This window comes from Suncus etruscus (genome assembly GCF_024139225.1).
Source record: "Suncus etruscus isolate mSunEtr1 chromosome X unlocalized genomic scaffold, mSunEtr1.pri.cur SUPER_X_unloc_2, whole genome shotgun sequence".
Taxonomy (NCBI): Eukaryota; Metazoa; Chordata; class Mammalia; order Eulipotyphla; family Soricidae; genus Suncus; species Suncus etruscus.
Window position 1 is genome coordinate 681,475 of NW_026060315.1, and position 23,646 is coordinate 705,120.

Here is a 23,646-nt window from a genome sequence, read left to right on the forward strand (position 1 = left end):
AGGGGGCCTATACCTGTGTGACTCAGGTATATATATATATGGAACTGCATCTGCAGGAGCTCTAGACGTGTGACCCCAGGAACTCTGGATATGTGTGACCCCAGGGACTCTGGACCTGCGTAAATTCAGGGCTGGAGAGATAGCATGGAGGTAAGGCATTTGCCTTGCACGCTGAAGGACGGTGGTTCGAATCCCGGCATCCCATAGGGTCCCCTGAGCCTGCCACGAGTGATTTCTGAGCATAGAGCCAGGGGGAATTCCTGCGCGCTGCCGATGTAACCCAAAAAACAAACAAACAAACAAACAAAAAAAAAACCAACAAACCCACGCTCCCCAATCCCTTGGGATCTGGGCATCAAGCTTTCTTTTCACGTAAATTCAGGGACCGTGGATCTCTATGACCTAAGGGACCCAGGATCTGTGACCACAGCAGCACTGGACTTGTGCAACCTCAAGAACCTTCTATTTGTGTGACCTCAGTGGTTTTGGACCTGCGTGACCTCGGGGACACTGCACTGTGCCACTTCAAGACCTGGAAATGTGGGCCCGGAGAGATAGCACAGCGGCGTTTGCCTTGCAAGCAGCCGATCCAGGACCAAAGGTGTTTGGTTCGAATCCTGGTGTCCCATAGGGTCCCCCGTGCCTGCCAGGAGCTATTTCTGAGCAGAAAGCCAGGAGGAACCCCTGAGCACTGCCGGGTATGGCCCAAAAACCAAAAAAAAAAAAAAAAAAACAAAAACAAAAAACAAAGAGCCAGGAGGAAATGTGTGGCCTCAGATGTCCTCACTGTGTATCTCAGTCGCCTGGGAATTGTGTGTCCACTGAATTCAAAGGCCCTATACTGTTTGTAAGATGATGTAAAAAGCCCTGGACTTCTGCGACCTCAGGGATGCCCGGCCAGTCTGAACTCTGGGTTGTTGGATCTGTGTGTCCTCAGGGTCTTGGTCGTGTTTGGACTCTGGAAACTAGAACCGTGTGACCTCAGGGGTCCTGAAAATTTGTGAACTTCGTGACACTGGATTTCTTTGACCTTACGTTTTGGAACCTGTGTGACCTCAGAGACCAGATGTGTGTGATTTCAAGGAAATGCGCCTGAGTAACATCAGGAATCTTTTTTTGTTTGGTTTAGTTATGTTTTGTTTTTGGGTCCCACCCGGCAGTGCTCAGGAGTTACTCCTGGCTCTACGCTCAGAAATCGCTTCTGGCAGGCTCAAAGGAGAGACCCTATGGGATGCTGGGATTCGAACCACTGTCCTTCTGCATGCAAAGCAAACGCCCTACCTCCATGCTATCTCTGGCCCCAACATCAGGAATCTTAGAGCTCTGTGAATTCAGCGACCCTAGACCTGTGCAACCTCCGAAAGCCTGGACCTTGTGGCTCAGGGACACTGCATCTCTTTTACCTAATGGGCCCCTGGACCTGTGTGTGAAAGGACTTTGGAGGCCCTGTAGCTGCGTGACCTCTGGGGTGCTATACCTCTGTGACCTTGTATAACCTCAGGGACCTGAATCTGTGAAATCTCTGGACCAAAGACATGTATGACCTCAGGGATATGACATGTGTGACCTAAGGGGATCTAGACCTGTGTGTTAAGTGACCTTGGGGGCCCTGTCGTTGTGTGAAGTCTGGGATTCAGGACCTGTGTGACCTCCAGGTTTGTTTTGTTGACGTACCCCAGATCATCTTGATTCATTCAGTTTTGAGAGCTATTGGAATCCAAGAATTTATACAGGGCTGGAGAGATAGCATGGAGGGAAGGCGTTTGCCTTGCATGCAGAAGGTCGGCGGTTTGAATCCCAGCATCCCATAGGGTCCCCTGAGCCTGCCAGGGACGATTTCTGAGCAAAGAACCAGGAGGAACCCCTGAGCGCCGCTGGGTGTGACCCAAAAACCAAGAAAAACAAAAACAAAAAAAAAAAAAGAAAAAGAAAAGAAAAAGAAAAGAACTTACAGAGCTGTACTGAAGTCTCCAACTACTGTTGTGCTGCTATTGATGTCTTTCTTCATGTCTATTAAGTTTTAAGTATTTTGTGTGAGATTTCTTCCTTGATTATAAGAATGACCTTCTCTGTCTCAGGACGTTTTTTTGATCCTGAACATTAGGATGGCCACCCCACCGTTTTTAAGGAGTTGTTTGCTTAAAAGCTTGTCTTCCAACTTTGGCTTTAAGTCTGTGTTGTTTTTTTGTTGTTGTTATTGTTGTTGTTGTTTGTTTTGGGGCCACACCCTGTGTTGCTCAGGGGTGACTCCTGGCTGTCTGCTCAGAAATAGCTCCTGGCAGGCACAGGGGACCCTATGGGACACCGGGATTCGAACCAACCACCTTTGGTCCTGGATCAGCTGCTTGCAAGACAAACGCCACTGTGCTATCTCTCCGGGCCCTTTTTTTTTTTTTTTTTTTTTTTTTTTTGACTCCTCGAATTCTGTTTCTTGCAGGAAGCAGATTTTTAGATGCAGCTCTCTAACCCAGTTTGTTTTAATTGCTGCATTTAGTCCATCGGCAGGGAGAGAGATGACTGTCGTGGGATTTTGAGCCATTTTTGGACGCTTGTTTTGTGTTTGTCTTATCTTAAAGTTCCCCCTTCAATACCTCTTTTAAACTTGGTTTGGAGTCTGTAAAGTATCCGAGGTGTTGTTGATCCGTGAAGCTTTGTATTTTCCTTCAAACCAGAACACAAGTCTGGCTTGATAAAGAATTCTTGGCAAGCTGTTCGTTTGCTTGATTTATTTCCACTTTATCCCATGACTGCCTCAGACCTTTGACAAATCTGCCTTAAATCTTAGGGGCACTCCTTTTTACTGTGCTTTTCTCTGATCTTTCTGCTTTCGGTATTCTATCTATACTTTTTATCATTCTGATTATGAAAGATCTTGGGTGTTTGTATTTCAGCCTCTTTTATCTGATCCCTTTGGGCATCCAGAATGTGGATATATATATTCTCTCCAGTTCTGGAAATTTCTCAGTGATAATGTCTTTTGACTGTCGCTTCTTCATGGAGGACGTGTTCCTTCCTGGCCCCTGGGGACCATTTACTCTAATATTGTCTCACTTGAATTCACCCCAAAGTGTCTCTCCTCAGATGTTCATTTATTTTTAGCCACATTCTCCTATTATGCAGTTCATCTTTGACTCTGCTCTGAGGCCTCCCAGTGTGTTTTTTTACTTTGCCCACCATATTTTTCAGTTCTGTCACTTATTAATTATTTATTTATTTTGGTTTTCGGGTCACACCCAGCAGTGCTCGGGGGTTCCTCCTGGCTCTACACTCAGAAATCGCTCCTGGCAGGCTCAGGGGACTATATAAGATGCCAGGCTTCGAACCACTGACCTTCTGCGTGCAAGGCAAGTGCCCTACCTTGGTGCTAGCTCTCAGGCCCAAGGTTTTATGTATTTATTTTGTTTGTTGGAGTCACACCTGGCATTGTTCAGGAGTTCCTCCTGGCTCTACGCTCAGAAATCACTCCTGGCAGGCTCGATGGGGGGGATCCTATGGGATGCCGGGATTCGAACCACCGTCCTTCTGCATGCCAGGCAAATGCCTTACCTTCGTGCCATCTCTCCGGCCCCTCAGTTCTGTCATTTCTGTTTGAAGTCTTCTCATTTCTGTTCTCCTAACCTCTTGAGTCTTATTAGCTTTCCATTCCATGGTATCTTTGACATCTTGGAACATTTCCTCTCTAAAGTCCTTATCAGGGCTTTATCAGGAGAAGACTTATCAGGAGAAGCAGATAGCTTGTTGATACTGGTGAGTTCTCTGGAGAGTGGTGGGGTTCGGTGTCATTTCCTGTTGTAAAATTTGGAGTCTCAAGGTGTTTTTTTTTATATGTTGCTGTGTGGCTCCTTGCAAGGAATGTGTGGTCCTGAAAGCAAATTGGCCAAACTCTTCTCTGAGTTGACCTGGAAGTGAAAACGACACTTCTCAGTCACAAAGAGAACTCAATTTCTATTTTGTCAGTCTCTTCTTCCTCAACACTATTTTATAAACATATGTGCCTGCTAGAAGGGACTCACAATCGAACTTGGTTAAACCAACACAGATTGGAAATGTGACATCACTGTGACAAATTCAATGATAGAGCGCAGAAAGCCTATGACGACAGGGATGGTGGCTTCTTGGGTGGCACCAGGGAGCTAAAAACATTCATCAAACTTTGCATAGAAAATATGTGTGAAAGAGGATTCTGGGGACTCTAGCACTGGAAGGGCCTGAGGTAGGGAGGGAGGGAAGGAAATAGGAAAGAAAGAGGGAAGAAAAGGAGAGAAAGGAAGGAAGAAAGGGAGGAGAGGAGAAGAAAGAGAAAGAAAGAATGAAAGAGGAAGAAAGAAAGAGAAAGAAAGAAAGAAAGAAAGAAAGAAAGAAAGAAAGAAAGAAAGAAAGAAAGAAAGAAAGAAAGAAAGAAAGAAAGAAAGAAAGGAGGAAGAAAAAAGAAGGAAAGAGAAGAAAGAAAGGAAAGGAAAGGAAAGGGAAAGGAAAGGGAAAGGGAAAGGAAGGGAAGGGAAAGGAAAGGAAAGGAAAGGAAAGGAAAGGAAAGGAAAGGAAAGGAAAGGAAAGGAAGAAAGGGGGCCGGAGAGATAGCATGGAGGTAAGGCGGTTTGCCTCGCATGCAGAAGGACGGTGGTTCGAATCCTGGCATCCCATATGGTCCCCTGAGCCTGCCAGGCATAGCTTCTGAAAGTAGAGCCAGAAGTAACCCCTGAGTGCTGCTGGGTGTGACCCCAAAAACAAACAAGCAAAAACAAAACAAAAAAATCCAGAAAATTTTGCGTATGGGATAGGGGCTATTTTCCTTCTGATCCCTGCTATTTATTGATGGGCTATGCTGTGTGGTCAGTTCTCAGGACTTTCTTCTGGCTCTGTGATATCTGAGCAATCACACCTGATGGTCTCAGGATCATATGGGGGTGCTGAAGAGTGAGCCCAATGTAGCTAGATGCAGTGCAAGTGCCCCACCTGTTGTACACATCTCTCTCTCATCTCCAATCCCCGCAGTTTTAATGTATTTTTTGGTTTCTGGGCTACCCCTGGTCATGTTAAGGACTTGCTATTCGCGACCCTATGCTCAGGGAATCCTTTCTGGCAAGGTTTGGAAAATCATATAGTTCTGAGGACTGAACTGGGGTCAATTGAATAGAAAGAACACACTTTAACACCCATATTCTCTCTCTTTATATATATATATCTCACTGCCTCTGTCTCTCTCCTCTCCCTAACCTTGGATACAGAACACACAGTGTTTTGGCATTCTTTCTGTGGGCATGACCAGTAAAGCAGTTACTCTCTTAGAGAGCATAGAATTCCTCCCTAGAGTCTTTGCACATTGGATTTATAAGTGGCTCTTAAGATAAGTAAAATATATGCTCGTCTTAACTGTAAAAGGTCACAGGTTTCATCCTTAGAACCACATATCCCCTGAGTCCCAACTACCCCATTCAGAAGATATTTTACGATCTTCAGGCAAAGCAAAGAACTGTAGAGAATATGTGTGAAATAGGAGTCTGGGGACCCTAGCACTGGAAGGGCCCGAAGAAGGGAGAAAGGGAAGGAAATATGAAGGAAAGAGTGAAGAAAAGGAGAGAAAGGAATAAAGGGAAGAAGTGGAGGAAGGGATGAAGAGAGGGAGGAAAGAAGGGAGGAAGGAAAAGATGGAGGAATAAAGGGAGGAGGGGAGAAGAAAGAGAAAGAAAGTTGAATGAAAGAGGAAGAGAGAAAGAAAGAAGAAAGAAGAGAGAAGGAAGGAAGGAAGAAAGGAAGGAAGGAAGGAAAGAAAGAAAGAAAGAAAGAAAAGAGAAAGAAAAAATATTAAAAAAAAGAGAGAGAAAGAAGAGAGAAACAGAACCCACATAGAGGATGAAACAATAGCACAGCGGGTAGGACATTTGCTTTTCACCCCGGGTTTCCCCCAAGCCTGCCAGGAGTAATTTCTGAGTGCAGAGCCAGGAGTAACCCCTGAGCGCAGCCAAAAACAAAGATCAAAGATAGAGAGAGACAGACACACACACACACACACACACACACACACACATATAGAGACACACACACACATAGAGACACACACACACAGACACACACACACAGAGACCACATTCATTGCCAAGGATTTAACTGTGCCGTGTTTTTGGCAGAACATGCATTCACTCTTTTTCTGCCCTTGGCTCATGGGGAGACACTTTTGGTCTTGCAACTGTCGCTTGCAGTTTGGACAAACTTGGGGGTGCCTATGCCGAAAAACGAGGGGCCAGCACAGCTCTGGCCCCATCCCTGCTGCTTCTGAAGGTCCCCTGTGGGCGTCCTGCCGCTCTCTCCCCGCTTCCCAGTTCTCACAACCTAGAGATTGAACTTGGAAGGGGGGTGTTCAGTTCCCAAGAGAACCAAGGACACAATGATGGGCTGGGGGATGAGGGAGGGTACTGGGGGGTTGGGGGCTCAGTTTGGCCTTTTCCATGCAGCTGTGGGCCCCGATTTCCCCCTTATGAATGGGGAATAAAGCCCACCCTTCCCTCCCCTCGGAAAGGTCCTCCCCAAGGGCCCCTTTAACTTCTCTTCCTCGCCTGAGTGAGCCCAGTGTCCAGAATTCGCCACCCAGCCTCCAGTTTGCAAGACAGAGAAATAAATAATTGGGGGGGGGGGGCTTTGCAATGTAATAAACATGCATATGACAACAATCCGTGGACACCCGGTCCCAATGATCTATTCTCCAGGGCCTTAGTTTGGGGGAGCTACAGCCAACACCCCGCCTTCTGCACCCATTCTCCTCTGCTCTCTGTCTCTCTCACTCTCTGCCTCTGTCTCTGTCTCTGTCTCTCTCTGTCTCTCTCTCTCCCCCAGACACCTCATGTTTGTTTCCCTGAGTTGTTTCTTTGTCCCTTGGAGACAAAACAGAAACTCCCACGACACTCTTTGGGACGTTTCTAGAGGGAACAGCACGCAGGCAGAATGCTAAGGGATCAAGGAGCCAGCAGTGATTTCTTTCTTTTTTTTTTTTTTTTTTTTTTTTTGGTGTTGAGGTCACACCCAGCAGCACTTAGGGGTTCCTCCTGGCTTCATGCTCAGCAACTGCTCCTGGCAGGCTCTAGTGGGGGAAACCATATGGGATGCCGGGATTAGAACCACCGACCTTCTGCATGCAAGGCAAAGCCTTAACTCCATGCTATCTCTCTTGGCCCTGTGATTTCTGAGCGCAGAGCCAGAAGGAACCCTTGTGCGCTGCCATGTGTGGCCCAAAACCTAGAAAAAATAAATAAATAAATTACTCCATCAGTGGACCCAATGAATGCCAGGGATCCAATCTGGGGCATGCAAAGCAAATGCCCTCCCACTATGGTATGGTGATTTCAGCTTTTTAGGCGCTGCTCTGAGCTTACTCCTGGCTCTGCACTCAGAATTCACTCCTGGCATGCTTTGGGGATCATATGGGATGCCGGGGATCAAACCCCAGTAGGCTGTGTACAAGGAAACTCCCTACCCATTGTGCAATCTCTCTGGCCCCTAATATATATATATTATATATATTTAATGCTACTTGAGGAAAGTCTCGTGCTGCATATTTCCCATGAATGAGCTTCTGCGTTCAGACTAATCTATGTGTTTGTGCGTCTTGTGTGCTCTGGGGTCGAGCTGTGGCTCTTGTGTGTTGTGACGTTGTTTGGGGCTTGCTTGGTGACACGTGATCCCCACCAGGGCAGCACAGGGGCCCCGGTTCTGTCCCGCAAAAGCCTGTCACCTCTGGATGCTTGGGATATGTTTTCTGAGCTCCGGGATGTTTTCTGCCCCAGAGAAAGAATGCGACATCAGCCTTTGCCGGAAGGGACAGTGACCTGGATTCTGCTCTGTGCCCCTCACTTGGTGCTCTGCTGGCCTTCAGTGTTTCAGGTTTGGGGGCACAGCGATGGAGGCCCCCTTGGCCTTCCCAAACTGTTGGCCTTCTGGAGGTCTGTTGGCCATGAGGGTCACCCAGCCAGGCCCTCGTGTGGATTTGAGGCACTGTTGCCTCGGGACCCAGCCATGCAGCCTCGTCTCTGTCCCCCGGAATGCCAAGTGTCAGCTCTCGGGAGGCCAGACCTCTTCAGTTGGGGTGTTCCCGCCTGGCACAGTGCCCGCCTGCCCAACCCTCGAAACTCAGGGCCCAGCCTAGACAATGTAATGTGGGCACTTTGTAGGTGTGTGTCTGTCTCTGTTTGTGTTTGTGTGTCTGTGTTTCTTTTTTGTTTATCTATTTATTTCTTTTGGTTTTGGGGTCACATCCGGCAGCACTCAGGGACTCCTCCTGGCCCTATGCTCAGAAGTCACTCAATCCTGGTAGGCTCAAGTGGGGGGACCCTATGGGATGCCGGGATTCGAACCACTGTCCTTCTGCATGCAAGGCAAACGCCTTCCCTCCATGCTCTTTCTCTCCAGCCCCCTTTTTTGTTTAATTTTTAAAATTTGCTTATTATCTGTGTATTTCTGTGTGTCTGTGTTCGACTGTAAGTCTATGTGTGTTTATCCCTGTGTCTGTGTGTGTTTCTGTGTCCGTGTGTGCTGTCCAGGGCCCACCAGTGGGACCCCCTTAGATGAATGATCTCCTGGGAGACAGAAGTGGGCGCCCCAATCCAGTTCACCTCTCCCCTTTATAAAACAAGGAAGGACTGATCAACATTTTGATGCATAAATGCAGGGTATGCAAAGATGCTCCCCAAAACTCCTGCTGGCACCACTGCCAGGAGTCTCCATTGATGCCCCCTTCCCTTTCAAGCACTCCACAGTCTTGTTACACCCCGACTTTTCATCTCTCCCCCCCCCCCCAAGAGAGCACTTTCTTGCTCCCTGCGTGCCTGCGAGACGTGTCAGCTCTGTTCTTGGCTGTGCAGGGTCTTGGGGTACAGAGGCCGAATTAAAAGCAGCAGAGAGTCTCAGCAGAGACTTGGGGTGCAGAGCCGAGTGTGCCCAAGCCGCATGCCCTCCAGGAAGAGACACTCTGTCCCCACGCATGTGCGGCCCACCCTGCAGGCTTTCTCGAACCCGTGCCCTCCTAACCTGAGTGGGACAGTCCTGCTAGACCTTGTGTTGGGGGGACCACCCCTGGGTGCCCACCCCTGCAGACGTGGAACTGCCTCTGGCCACGTATTTTCTGTGGAACTCGCATTCCAGAAAGTTCTGTGCTCTGCGCACTGTCACTTGCTGGCTGGCTCTGCAGGCTGCGTGTTCTATTTCCATCCAGGGCAGTGTCTCCTAATGGGTAGAGCTTGGGCCCACCTCGAGCCATGGTTGGGTCCCTTCGCAGTGTGATGGAGGAGGCAAAGCCCTCGAAAGAGCAATTCCATCTCAGAGACCCACACGTGGCCGAGCGTCGCGCGTGGGGTCGAAGCTCAGGTCTCGCTTCCTTCTAGAACTTTCTGTCTACACCCTGGTGGCCCACTCAGGGGTCTCTCCTGGCTCTACGCTCAGAAATCACCCCTGGCAGGCACGGGAGACACTATGGGATGCCGGCATTCGAACCACCGACCTTCTGCATGCAAGGCAAACGCCTTACCTCTGTGCTATCTCTCCGACCCCATGGATTTTATTGATTGATTTTTGGGCCACACCCGGCAGCGTTCAGGGGTTCCTCCTGGCTCTACCCTCAGAAATCGCCCCTGGCAGGCACGGGAGACACTATGGGATGCCGGCATTCGAACCATCATCCTTCTGCATGCAAGGCAAATGCTTTACCTCCATGCTATCTCACCGGCCTCAATCTCTGGCCTTTTCTAGCACTCTGGAAACAGTGCTCCTTAGCTCCAAGAGGCAGCATAGCCAAATTCCCCCGAAGTAACTGGTTTTCATTCTATTTAGGATAATTTTTTTTTTGCTAAAAGTACCTCTGAATGGGTCCCCCTGTCCCCCACCCAAGGGGACGGCCCTTCTCTTGTCAATAAAGACTTGGAGGGGTCTCACAGACAAGCCACTAGCTATTACAGCTGCAGTTGAGACAAATAGTCCGTCCGCCTGCTGGGATCTCTCCCTGATGGGTGGAAATCTTGCGTGGAAGTTTCCAGAACCTGTTGGATGCTCTTCAGCCTTGTGGTGAAAGTTTCCCGCATTTGCTTGATTTGTTTTAATCTTGTGGTGGAAGTTTTTGGACCCCAAACGTAGAGTCTGCCCTGAGCTTTGAGCACTGCACACTCTATCCTGGCTCAGCATTTTCTCTCAGGGTACCCCTGGCCTGTCTCTACTCCAGTGTGGCACAGGCCCAAACTTGTCTGCCTCCCCACCACCCCCCCCCCAGGACACCCCTCCTGCTTTTCTTTCCAGTCCTCAGGGAGCCTCAGAGCCACCTGGGGCGCATTTGCATGAAAATCCAGCGCTGAGTCATTAGTGGCAGGCTGGAGGGACAGTTTCCTGCCTTGCATCAATGGGGTCTTCGCCACTTATCCCCCCACCACCTGGAGACTACAAATTGGGGCCTGCCTTGCCCGCGACCGCCTGTGTTGAATCTCTGCGTCCATCTCTGCTGTGTCTCTGGGGCCATCTTTGTGATCATTTTTTGCAGCTGTCTTTGCTGTGTCTCTGCGACTGTCTCTGGGGTCATCTCTGCTGGTGTCTCTGTGACTGTCTGCTGTGTCTCTGAGGCTGTCTCTGTGACCGTCTCTGCTGTGTCTCTGGGGCTGTCTCAGCTGGTGTGTCTGTGACTGCTGTGTCTCTGGGGCTGTCTCTATGACCATCTCTACTGTGTGTCTGTGGCCGTCTTTGTAACTGTCTCTTCAGCTGTCTTTGTTGTGTCTCTGCAGCCCTCTCTGTGTCTCTGCACTCGTCTCTGTGTCTCTGTACCCATCTGTACTGTGTCCCTTGTATCTCTGTACTGTCTCTTATGTCTCTGCGGCTGTCTCTGTAACTGTGTCTGTTATGTCTCTGTAGCCGTCTATCTGTGCTGTGTCCCTTGTATCTCTGTACTGTTTCTTATGTCTGTGTGGCCGTCTCTGTAACTGTCTCTGTAGCTGTTTCTCTTGTGTCTCTGCAGCGGTCTCTTTGTCTCTGCGCCCATCTGTGCTGTGTCTCTTGTATCTCTGTACTGTGTCTTATGTCTCTATGACTGTCTCTACAGCCATCTCTGAGCTCATCTGTGCTGTGTCCCTTGTATCTCTGTACTGTCTCTTATGTCTCTAGCTGTCTCTGTAACTGTCTCTGTTGTGTCTCTGCAGCCATCTCTGCTTCTGCACCCATCTGCTGTGTTCCTTGTATCTCTACTGTCTTTTATGTCTCTGGCTGTCTCTGCAGCTGTCTCTGTGTCTCTGTGCCCATCTGTGCTGTGTCCCTTGTATCTCTGTACTGTCTCTTATGTCTCTAGCTGTCTCTGTAACTTCTCTTTTGTGTCTCTGCAGCCATTTCTGTGTTTCTGCACCCATCTGTGCTGTGTCGCTTGTATCTCTCTACTGTCTTTTATGTCTCTGGCTGTCTCTGCAGCTGTCTCTGTGCCCATCTGTGCTGTGTCTCTTGTATCTCTGTACTGTCTCTTATGTCTGTGTGGCCGTCTCTGACTGTCTCTGCAGCTGTCTCTGCAGCCGTCTCTGTGTCTCTGCACCCATCTGCGCCGTGTCTCTTGTATCTCTGTACTGTCTGTTATGTCTCTATGCTGTCTCTGTTGTGTCTCTGTGGCCATATATGCTGTGTCTCTGTGGCCGTCTCTAACTGTCTCTGCAGCTGTCTCTGTTACGTCTCTGCAGCATCTTTGTGTCTCTGTGCTCATCTGTGCTGTGTCCCTTATATCTCTGTACTGTCTCTTATGTCTCTGTAACTGTCTCTGTTATGTCTCTGCAGCCGTCCATCTGTGCTGTGTCCCTTGTATCTCTGTACTGTCTCTTAGGTCTTTGTGGCTGTCTCTGCGACCATCTCTGCTGTGTCTCTGCAGCCGTCTCTGGAACTGTCTCTGCAGCTGTCTCTGCGCCCATCTGTGCTATGTCCCTTGTATCTCTGTACTGTCTCTTATGTCTCTGTGACTGTCTCTGCAGCTGTCTCTGCTGTGTCTCTGCAGCCATCTCTGTGTCTCTGCGCCCATCTCTTTGTTGTGTGTCTGGCTGTCTTTGCGGCCATCTCTGTTGTGTCTCTGTGACCTTCTCTGTGACTGTCTCTGCAACTGTCTGTGTTGTGTCTCTACAGCTGTCTCTGTGTGTCTCTCTGCATCTCTGTCTCTCTGTGTCTCTGCAATTTAGGAACTCTCCATCTCTGTGTCTCCCTCTCTCTGCATCTCTGTCTCTCTGCAACTTTAGGAACTCTCCATCTCTATCTCTCTCTCTGCATCTCTGTCTCCGTGTCTCTGCAACTATAAGAACTCTCTGTCTCTGTGTCTCTCTGTGTCTCTGCAACTTTAGGAACTCTCAGTCTCTGTGTCTCTCTCTCCCTCTCTCTCTGCATCTCTGTCTCTCTGTGTCTCTGCAATTTAGGAACTCTCTGTGTCTGTGTGTCTCTCTCCCTCTCTCTCTGCATCTCTGTCTGTGTCTCTGCAATTTAGGAACTCTCTGTCTCTGTGTCTCTCCTTGTCTCTGCATCTCTGTCTCTGTGTCTCTCTCTCCCTCCTTCTCTCTGCATCTCTGTGTTTCTGTGTCTCTGCAACTTTAGGAACTCTCTGTCTCTGTCTCTCTCTCTGCATCTCTGTCTCTCTGTGTCTCTGTTTCTCTGTCTCTCTGTGTCTCTGCAACTTTAGGAACTCTCAGTCTCTGTGTCTCTCTCCCTCTCTCTCTGCATCTCTGTCTCTCTGTGTCTCTGCAATTTAGGAACTCTGTCTCTGTGTCTCTCTCTCCCTCTGCATCTCTGTGTTTCTGTGTCTCTGCAACTTTAGGAACTCTCCGTCTCTGTGTCTCTCCCTCTCTCTGTGCATCTCTGTCTCTCTCTGTCTCTGCAACTTGAGGAACTCTCCATCTCTCTGGCTCTCCCTCTCTGCATCTCTGTCTCTGGTCTCTGCAACTTGAGGAACTCTCTGTCTCTGTGTCTCTCCCTCTCTCTCTGCATCTGTCTCTCTGTGTCTCTGCAACTTTAGGAACTCTCCGTCTCTGTGTCTCTCTCTCCTTGTCTCTGCATCTCTGTCTCTCTGTCTCTGCAATTTAGGAACTCTTCGTCTCTGTGTCTCTCTCCTTGTCTCTGCATCTCTGTCTCTCTGTGTCTCTGCAACTTTAGGAACTCTCCGTCTCTGTGTCTCTCTCTCTGTCTCTCTGTGTATCTGCAATTTAGGAACTCTCCGTCTCTGTGTCTCTCTCTGTCTCTCTGTGTCTCTGCAATTTAGGAACTCTCCATCTCTGTGTCTCTCTCTGTCTCCCCCTCTCTCTGCATCTCTGTCTCTCTGTGTCTCTGCAACTTTAGGAACTCTCTGTCTCTGTGTCTCTCTCTCTGTCTCTCTGTGTCTCTGCAATTTAGGAACTCTCCGTGTCTGTGTCTCTCTCTGTCTGTGCAATTTAGGAACTCTCCGTCTCTGTGTCTCTCTCTGTCTCCCCCTCTCTCTGCATCTCTGTCTCTCTGTGTCTCTGCAATTCAGGAACTCTTCGTCTCTGCTGTTGTTTTTGTTTTTGCATGTCTCTCTCCTTTGCTTTCTTCCCACAGCCAAAGTTCTTTCTCTGGCCTGTCCCACTAGAATCCGGCCCCTTGATCCAATGCCTTCCAGGGGGAGAATCAAAGGGGTGACCTTTGGGATCGCCAAGACCCAGGCCATGAGGTGCCCCAAACATGCCATGTATGGCACGCACCCGCCATGTATGTGACTGCCGGGCTGAGAATTCCAAAGCTGTCTCTATTGCTTTTTGCAGCTGAAAGGACTGAACTTTGCCAAAAGGAGACACAGCCAGCCTGTGTCTGTCTCTGTGTCTCTGCATGTGTGTCTCTCTCCTCCCCTCCCTCCTCTTTGTGCTCCCCCTGGCCCCCCAGCCCCCCAACCTCTCCTCTCCCCGTGATGACAAACACCTCCCTGCTGCCAGAATTCAGGCCTTAACCTGACCCTGAGCAGCTCACAAAGCAGGGCTTTCAGAACCCCTGGGAGCTGGGCCCCTCGTTTCATGCCACCGTGAAAATCCCCTCAAAAGGCTCAGCCTGGGGCTATTCAGCCATGCGGGAGACACTGGAGAAAAAGAGGGGAGCCCTGGGAGGGGAAGACAAAGTCCCAGCGGGCACCCCCCTTGCTCTGATTGTTAGGTGGTCTCCAGAAGTCTCCCCAACACAAGAGCATTTTGTTGGGCCCCTGGAAAGCTGAACCTCCTCTCTGGGTGGGATGAGGAGAAGGTGAGATTTGGGGAGTACAGGGTAAGTGGGGGGGATCTTTGGGGAGTCAGCACCCCCTGCTTGTTGGCCAAGGAGCTAGCTGTCTCAGATGCTTTTTGCCTGAGAAACCAGAGAGGCAAGGAGGGAAGAGTGGAGAAGCCTTAGGGCAGTGATGTCCAGTGATGGGTCAGGAATAAGCATGCAAGGCCCAGGCCTTATTTTGGGGAGATGGGGAACAGATGCAACCCTGGATCTCAGCTGAAGAGTGATTTTTTGGGGAGCAGCAGCCCAAGAGGGAAGAACTATCCACTATCCAAGGTCCAACCTATGTGTCTTTTCTCTTGCCATGGGCCTTTTCCATAGTTGGACACTCTTGCCCCCAAAAATTCAAGAAACGATGGCGGTGGTGGCCAAGGAGACATGTCCTGACTCCCTTCCTGCTGGGAAATGGCGCACAAAGTCATGCAGTTGAGTTCCAGTCAATGTAAGCCATTGGTCAGTCAATGGCAGCCATTCAGCCAAGTGGGAGCCATTGGTCCTATATCTACATTGTTGTCAACCTGCTCAAAGCAAAGCCTTCTGGGAAATGTGGCCCTTGTCGCTTGGCCTTCTGGGAAGTGTAGTCCTTGAGGCAAGGCCTTCTAGGGAGGGTGGCCCTTGCCGCAAGGCCTTCTGGGAAGGGTGGCTATCTTCGCAAGGCCTTCTGGGAAGTGTGGTCCTTGATGCAAGGTCTTCTGGTGCAAGTGTGGCTGAGTGTTTTTGGGGGGGAGAAGAAGGTCATGTGGAAAGAACTGTCTGGGCCCCAACTTGTGTATTTTCTCCAGGACTAGGCCAGGTTCAGTCATAGAGAAAGGCCACAGAGATGTCTCCTGCTTACTTCCTGCTGGGAAATGTTGCACAAAGTCATTTTAGCCAAATGGGAGCCATTGGCTCTATATACCTTGTCGACCCCTTCAAAGCAAGAAGACCTACTTGGAGTGTGGCACATCTGGGATGCGGCCTTGTGGGGTGTGTGGCCCTTGTGGCAATGTACAGAAAAGGGGGCTCACATGATAAGGTCTCTGGGAAGTGTGGCTTTTGTGATTAAATGTAGTCTTCTGGAATTTTGGCCCCTTGAGGTCAACTTTGGAAAAGGTCTTCTGGGAAGTGTGGCTCTCATGCATGGCCTTCTCCCCAAAACCTGTGTCTGAAACGGGCACCCCCAAGAGGGCACCCTGAGACACCTGAGTTAGAATCATTAATTCAGCTTCATTCTCTCATGGAGCTGGGATTTGGAAAGGAGCACTGTCAAGTGATCCCATTGGCCCAAGAGTGTTCCTGTCCCTCTTTGTTTTGTTTTGTGTTGTCTTTTGGGGTTTTTGGGGGGGTCAAACCCAGCAGCGCTCAGGGGTTCCTCCCGCTCTATGCTCAGAAATCATTCCTGGCAGGCTTGGGGGACCCTATGGGGTGCCGGGATTCGAACCACCGACTTTCTGCATGCAAGGCAAACGCCTTACCTCCATGCTATCTCTCCGGCCCCCCTGTCCCTGTCAACAATCCACCAGCTCTGACATGCATAGGTTTCTAATGGGAAAAAATAAGGCCCAGAAAATGCCACAGTGGATCAGATGGAAGGTGCGGCTTCAGGCGGGTTCGAGGCCTGGGAGAACAGTTCCTCCACCTGAGAGGAAGGTGAAAGGCCTGAGCTGGAACCCCAGTGTCTCTGGCCCAGAGAATCTCAAACACTCAGCTGACCTCCATCCATTGTGATGGCTGCTTGCTGGTTTTTGTGTTATTTGGTTTGCTTGGCTGTGCTTGGGGATTACTCCTGGCTCAGTGCTCAGGGCTCACTCCTGGCTCCATTTTCATTACTCCTGGCTCTGTGCTCGGCCTTCACTCTTGATTCTGTGCTCAAGACTTACTCCCGAATCTGTATTCAGGGCTCACCCCTAGCCTAGCCCTAGGGGACCGTTCCTGGGACCATGTGCAAGGCAAGCACCACCCTGCCTGCTGTGTGTTTGTTTCTAAACATAATCAGGGCCGCTCCGAAGACCTGTTTATTTGAGGAAGCAGCAGGGAGCAGCCGGGAGAAGCAGAGGCCCTCCTTCCTTGCCAGCCCTGTGGCAGGGAGCCTGGAGCCCCCCCCCCCCCCCCAACTTCTGACAGGGAGCTGATTTGCGAGCTGACACAGTGGCCGGCCTAGGCGTGACATTGTTGTTGTTCTGCTGGCTGTCACTGCTGCATTTCCACTGGGTGGTAGCCAAAACTTTTCATTATTCTGGCAGGACACGAAGCACTGTGACCGTTTCTCTTCAGTGGGGGCTGGAGAGAGGCCATGAGCAACACACACACAGACACACACACTTTTCCCAAAAACAGTTTGTGCCAGACGAAGAACACAGAAAACTCCACTGAGCGAATTCCACTGAGCTTCGAGGCCTGTAGTGTTCCCAGCTTGGGAAACAACACCTGCCCTGAATCCAAAATTGATTTTTGTTGAATTTTAATGCTATAGGATTTTTATTCTTTATTATTGGTTTTTGGGTCCCACCCGGCAGTGCTCAGGGGTTCCTCCTGGCTCTATGCTCAGAAATCGCTCCTGGCAGGCTCGGGGGGACCCTATGGGATGTCGGGATTCGAACCACCGACCTTCTGCTTGCAAGACAAACGCGTTACCTCCATGCTATCTCTCCGGCCCCAAGGCAGACATATTTTTTTCTCTGTCTTTGTCTTTCTATTCCATTTTTTCTTTTCTTCTTTTCTTTGGTTTTTGGGCCACACCTAGTGATGCTCAGGGGTTCCTCCTGGCTCTGCACTCAGAAACACTCCTGACTCAAGGGACCATATGGGATGCCTGGGGATAGAACCAAGTCAGTCCTAGGTCAGCTGCGTACAAGGCAAACACCCTACCGCTGTGCCACCGCTCCAGCCCCTCCTTATTTTTTTCTTTTAGACACTGTGGTTTGCACAACAGTTTCTGAAGGGGGACCAGACGTATCCCTTTCCCTCTTTTTAGATCCCCCTCTTTCTTTCACTCACCAGTGGGCCCCCAACCTGTTTCTTGGCACCCAGCAATAATCCGAAATCATGACTTGCCTTTTCGGTTGCCGCTATTCTTGCTGCCCAAACAGACACTGTTTGTACAAAAACATTTCTGTCCCGTGTTCTGTGCCCCCCCAAACCTGGCGTACTTCTGGCCACACACAAGAAAGACCCTGCTTACCCTGCCACCTGGCAATTTTGGCAAGGAGGTCTATGCCCTGGGAGCCTTTCTTGGCACTGGCCTAAGAGACTGGAACAAAAGAGGGACAGAAAAAAAATTTTTTTTGACTTTCTTCTCCAAGGAAATGGAAAAGAAGGAGGCATTGGGCCAAGAGGAAAAAGCCCAAATGAGGTCCTAGGAGGCCTGGGAAGAAAGGGGAGGATAGCAGGGCGCAGAGAAGAAAGAGGAGGGGTCGGTGGAGAATGCCCCATGCATGCCCACTTGACTGCCCACCTACCTTCCGGGCTCCGTTCCTGCCCTCACACACCCCCAAAAGGACACGCTGACATTTCTCTCATCTCTCGCTGTCTTCTGCGGTTCCCCCAGCCTTCAGCATTGTACCCAGAAATTCTCAGACGTCTGCTAAGCTTGCATATCTGGGCCCCCTGGATTCACGTTGGGTGCTCGCCCCAACTTTCCACCTCCTGTTGGCCAAACAGCGCAGGGCAGAAGCCCCCCGATGCCCAATGGAGCTGGCCCCGTTCTGGACACGTCTGGACACACAGACACCAAATCCACAATTGCATTTGCAAAGGGGGAAGGAAATAATTTAGTGCGACACCCCTTGGGTCTTTGTTTTTGAACAGGAGTGGCCTCTGTGTTCTCTGCAAATTTGGTCAATGCATTATTTGGGTTTTTTTTTTTTATGTGTTTGGGCTATACCTGGCACAGTCAGGCCTGACTACTGGCTCTGTGCTATGCTTGGGGGGGGGGGGGGAATCCTATGGGATGCCGGGGATCGAACCCAAGTCAGCCGTGTACAAGGCAAACACCATACCGCTGTTCTATCGCTCCGGCCCCTAAACTCACATTTCTTTCCTTTTCTTCATCCAGAACTCTGGGACCAAGAGTGTCCTAGAAGACCCCCCCTCCAACTTAAACCATTGCATTTCTTCATGCAGTTATTCTCAACACCACGTAGAAGCTAGATACTGCATTTATTCTTTCTTCTGCCTTACGTCTTTTCACACAATATCTTCTAGTTCCATTCATGTTGCAGCAAATTGTACAATGGCATCATTTCTTTTTTGGGGGGGAAGAGGGGGTTGGGTCACACCCGGCAGCGCTCAGGGGTTCCTCCTGGCTCTACGCTCAGAAATGGCTCCTGGCAGGCTCGGGGACCCTATGGGATGCCGAGATTTGAACCACCGACCTTCTGCATGCAAGGCAAATGCCTTACCTCCATGCTATCTCTCCAGCCCGATGGCATCATTTCTTACAGCTATGGATTCCAAGTCTTGGCTGTTGCTCTGAGGGCTGCAATGAATGTCTTTCTGTCTTGGGGATCGATCCCCAAGAATGGGATTTCTGGGTAGCTTAATTCTGAGTTTCCAAATTTCTTTCTCACCACAACCCCACCAGCTCAGGCTGTCGCCAAGATTTTTGTTGTATTTATTTTTGTTTGTGTTTGTTTTGGGGCCACACCGGTTGACTCTCAGGGGTTACTCCTAGCTCTGTGCTCAGAAATCACTCCTGGCTTGGGGGACCCTATGAGATACTGGGGGATCATTCTAGGTTCGTGCGTGCAAGGCAGACGCCCTACTGTTTGCACCACCACTCCAGCCCAGTCTCCAAGAGTTTTGATCTGTCATAGGCTGATCTTGCCTAATAGGATCCATGTCTTTTTTCTAGCTGCTTCCCCCGGCCACACGGCCGTGAACCTGGGGGGTGCAGGGAATGAGATTTTCCTGCCCAGCTGTCCAGATGGGAGCCCCACAAATCATCAGCACTCATTTTGCTCCTTCTCTGGCCTCTGACTTAAGCCTTATCGGCCTAGATGACATCAATCCCCTGGAATCTGGCCCGTCTGGCGCATTCCCGGTGGCCTGAATATTTTCTCATGTAGTCATCTCTGTCATGGGTGAGGTGTGCAGGGGAGACTGCGGCTTCCAAAGCCCCTTCTCGGGTTTTATCTCCTAAGCCCGTAAGCACCCCGCAACAAGAGGGGAGAGCTCCTTTGGGAGAGAGCCTCCCCTGAGAGCCTGAATTCAGCCGCTCTGTCACCCCGAAATTCCTTTGACCCACCTTTTCTCAGGCGCTGTCTCCTCCCCTGGAGAAGTAGAGAAATTGGACCAAGTGTGGCCTCGGTACTGCAGGCGGTGTGGACTTGAGCCTTTATCCCAGATTGCTCAAACCCTAAATTTTTCACTTCCAGAAAAAGTCATATGCAAAGGGGCCCAGAATGTCCCCCTTGTGTCTTATTTTCCCCCCACCTGTGAGAGGTGTCAGACCTGTGGCAGCATTGGGGTGACCCCTGGGCTCTCTGTAAGTCTTTATTCTGGGTATAGAAATTTTTCCTTGCATGAATAAGCAACAGTGGGGTGCTTTTTGTTGTTGTTATTTTTCTATTATTTTTATTTATTTATTTATTTTTATTTTTCTATTTTCATTTTGACTTTATTTTTATTTATTTCATATTTTATTGGTTTTTTTTTGTTTGTTTTTTTAACAAACCACACGTTTTTGACTCGGAAATTCTGAATTTAGAACTGTCAGCGAGTTCCCATGGGGGAATGTTAAGAGAATGTTAGGAGCCCACGTGGTTTCTTTATATTTTATTATTTTATTTATTTTGGTTTTGGGGTCATACCCGGCGTGGCTCAAGGTTTCTCCTGGCTCTGCGCTCAGAAATTGCTCTTGGGGGGCCGGAGAGATAGCATGGAGGGTAAGGCGTTTGCCTTTCATGCAGAAGGTCATCGGTTCGAATCCCGGAGTCTCATATGGTCCCCGAGCCTGTCAGGAGCAATTTCTGAGCCTGGAGCCAGGAATAAACCCTGAGCACTGCCGGGTGTGACCCAAAACCAAAAAAAAAAAAAAAAAGAAAAGGAAAAGAAAAAAAGAAATTGCTCTTGGTTGGCGCCGGAGAGATAGCAAGCATACAGGTAGGGCATTTGCCTTGCATGCAGAAGGTCAGTGGTTCAAATCCCGGCATCCCATAGGGTCCTCCGAGCCTGCCAGGAGAGATTTCTGGGTGTAGAGCCAGGAGGAACCCGAGAGCTGCTGGGTGTGACCCAAAAAACAAAGGAAAAAAAAAAGAAGAAAAAAAAATTGGGGCCAGAGAGATAGCACAGTGGTAGTGCGTTTGCCTTGCACAGTCAACCCAGGACAGACCCCAGTTCGATTCCCAGCATCCCATATGATCCCCTGAGCCTGCCAGGAGAAATTTCTGAATGCAGAGCCAGGAGTAACCCCTGAGTGCCACCGGGTGTAGCCCCAAAAAGAAACAGGAAAAAAGGGACAAATTCTCTCATATAGGTTTAAGAAAATCAGTCATGCTTTAGGAAAACAGAGAGGCTGGTCTGTGAGAACTTGTTGCCCCCCTCTAAGGGGTCCTCGTGGCTTCCCTGCAAAATACAGGGGGTGCCCCCCCAAAATGCTACATTACAGAACACCTTCACTCCAGTCCCCAAAGTTCTAGAAAGTTCCTTGGGTGTCCCTCTGTCGTCATGGGTTTTATGCCTGCAGACAGAGGGGGAAACACGGAGGCATCAGAGTGGGGGGCAGACAGCTACGGATGGCCGCAGCCTTAGTTCTTTTCTCCATCCCCCAGTTTCACTAAATTCCACTCTCAGGGCCCCGAAAAGAGTTTGCCACAAGAAAAATGGTTTTTGCTTTTTCTTTTTCTTAAAGTCTGGGGCTTCTGGGTTTTCTAGAAAACTTTTGGAAAGAGAAGAAACCTTTAGGGGTCAGAGAGGTTGTGAAGTGCGTAAGGTAGTTAGTTGTCTTGCAGGCAGCTGACCCGGATTTGATCCCTTGTTCCACTTAGGGATCACTGGGCACCGCCAGGTGTGGTACCCAAACAAAGAAACAAATAACAATGCCAAAGAGAGATAAATGAAAAAGAAACTAAAAGAAAGGAAGAAAGAATGAAAAAGGAAGAAAGATAGAAATAAAAGTAAGAAAAGAATGAAAGAAAGAAAATAAAGGAAGAAAAAGGAAAAGAAAGAGAAGGAAAGAAAGAAAAGGGTAGAACAAAGAAAGGTAGAGAGAAGGAAGGAAGGAAGGAAGGAAGGAAGGAAGGAAGGAAGGAAGGAAGGAAGGAAGGAAGGAAGGAAGGAAGGAAAGTTAAAAAAGAAAAGAATGAAGGCATTCTGTGGCCGGAGAGATAGCACAGCAGGTAGGCTGTTTGCCTTGCACAAGACAAACTGGGATAGACCTGGGTTCGATTCCCAGCATCCCATATGATCCCCCGAGCCTGACAGGACTGATGTCAGAGTACAGAGCCAGGTGTAACCCCTGAGCGCTGCCCAGTGTGCCCCCAAAAGACCAAAATAAAATAGAATAAAAAAGAATGAATGAATTGACAGAAAGCAGTGCAGTGGCTTCTTATCTGGGGTGTGGACCTGAGAGTGGGTCGTCTCTGCGGCACTGACCCCTCCTGTCTACACTCCACAGTGGCGCCTCATTTCTTGCAGCGCCAAATTCTGTGGCCTTTGCCAATAAAGCTGGGGAGAGGCGTCTGTCCTGAGGCCTGGTATTGGGGTGTCTGTCTTGAGGCCTGTTCTTGAGGTGTCTCTCCTGGCCCTTCCTGCTCCAGACCTGTCCCGACCTGTCACTCACCCTGTCCTTTCTGTTCTCTCCACAGTGTCTCGAACCCTGCAAGGACGCCTGGGACTTGAGGAAGCAGCAATGCCAGAGCTTCTGCGAGGTGAGAACCGAGTCCTCGGCCGTCCCGTCTCAGGGGTTTGGGGGTTTGGGGGTTTGGGGATTTGGGTTGTGCATGCACCACAGAGACAGAGACAGAGACAGAGACACAGACAGGCGAAGGAGTTTGCATAAAATGGAGACCGGTTGTGGTCATTTTTCAAATTAGCACCTAGGGTTGGTCCCCAGAGCACTGAGTCAGGAGAAACCCCTCAGTATCACGGGATTTGATCCCCAAAGTGGGGTGAAGGATGAGGGTTTAGTAGTTTTGTCAGTCTAGAAGGTTCTAAGAGGTTCAGTCGTTCATTCCTCCCACCACCCCTCTGTTGTGAGACTTCAAGGATTTCCCCTCTGGAAGAACTTTGCCCCTCGAGTTCTTGGCGGCCGTGTTCCCACAGCCTGTGGCGACTTCTGTGGTCACAGAGAAGAGTGTGAAAGAAAGAAAGTGGAGAGGAAAAGAAAGGAAGGAAGAGGAAGGAAGAAAGAGAGAGAGAAAGGAAGGAAGGAAAGAAGGAAGGAAGGAAGGAAGGAAGAGGAAGGAAGGAAGGAAGGAAGGAAGGAAGGAAGGAAGGAAGGAAGGAAGGAAGGAAGGAAGGAAGGAAGAGCTATTTCTGAGCAGACAGCCAGGAGGAACCCCTGAGCATTGCTGGGTGTGGCCCAAAAACCAAAGAAAAAAAAAAAAGATTTTTTTTTTAAGTGCTGGGAGCCAGAGTGATAGCATAACAGCAACTGCTTTTGCCTTGCATGAGGCCGACCAGGGTTCGATTCCTGCCATCCCATATGGTTAACCCGAACCTGCCAGGAGTGACTACTTCTTTTTTTTTTTTTTTTTTTTTTTTTTTTTTTTTAGGGCCTCCTGGCTCTGCCTTCAGAAGTCACTTCTAGCAGGCTTGGGGGACCACGTGGGATGCCAGGAATCGAACCTGGGTCTGTCTCGGGACAGCAGCATGCAAATCAAAAGCCCTACCGCTGTGTTATTGCTCTGGGATCAGGAGTGATTTCTGAGCCAGGAGGAAACCCAGAGCGCCACTCGGTGTGTCCAAAATATATCATTAAATACATCATAAAAATAAATGTGAAACCAGCTGTTTAGAGAGAGCCACTGTGAACTTTTATTTGGAGGGAACAAAACCCAGCAGTACTCAGGGCCTACTCCTGGGTCTGCACTTGGGGATCTCCCCGGCTCTGCTTTTGGGGGAATCCTATGAGAAGTCGGGGTTTGAGCCTGGGTCGGCCATGCCCTTCCCCACCTCACACTGCCACTCCCGCCTCTTGGGAACCGGTGTTTGCTTTCTGCTGCCCGAAATGTGTGTGTTCTGTCTAAAGAGAGAGCTGGCAGACGCTCTGTCATTGCTGCATACTTCTGGGGTTATGCACGAGGCAGCCTCGGACCTGAATTTGGGGCTTCAAAAATGCAAGGGAAATGTCAGCGGCACATAGCAGCAGACAGAAACAAACCATATAACACACAGTTTGAAAATAGCAAGGGGGGGCCCAGAGAGATAGCACAGCAGTGTTTGCCTTGCAAGCAGCCGATCCAGGACCAAAGGTGGTTGGTTCGA

The 23,646-nt window shown here is 49.6% G+C and overlaps 1 protein-coding gene across 1 annotated transcript in view; it reads left to right on the forward strand.

Moving 5' to 3' along the window:
• The window catches only part of LOC126000597 (anosmin-1-like), a 55,910-nt gene that overhangs the window by 13,462 nt on the left and 18,802 nt on the right, over nucleotides 1-23,646 (forward strand). The window contains exon 3 of the mRNA XM_049767813.1: nucleotides 22,026-22,088. Within this exon, the coding sequence (XP_049623770.1) occupies nucleotides 22,026-22,088 (63 nt within the window). The remainder of the gene's footprint in view (nucleotides 1-22,025; nucleotides 22,089-23,646) is intronic.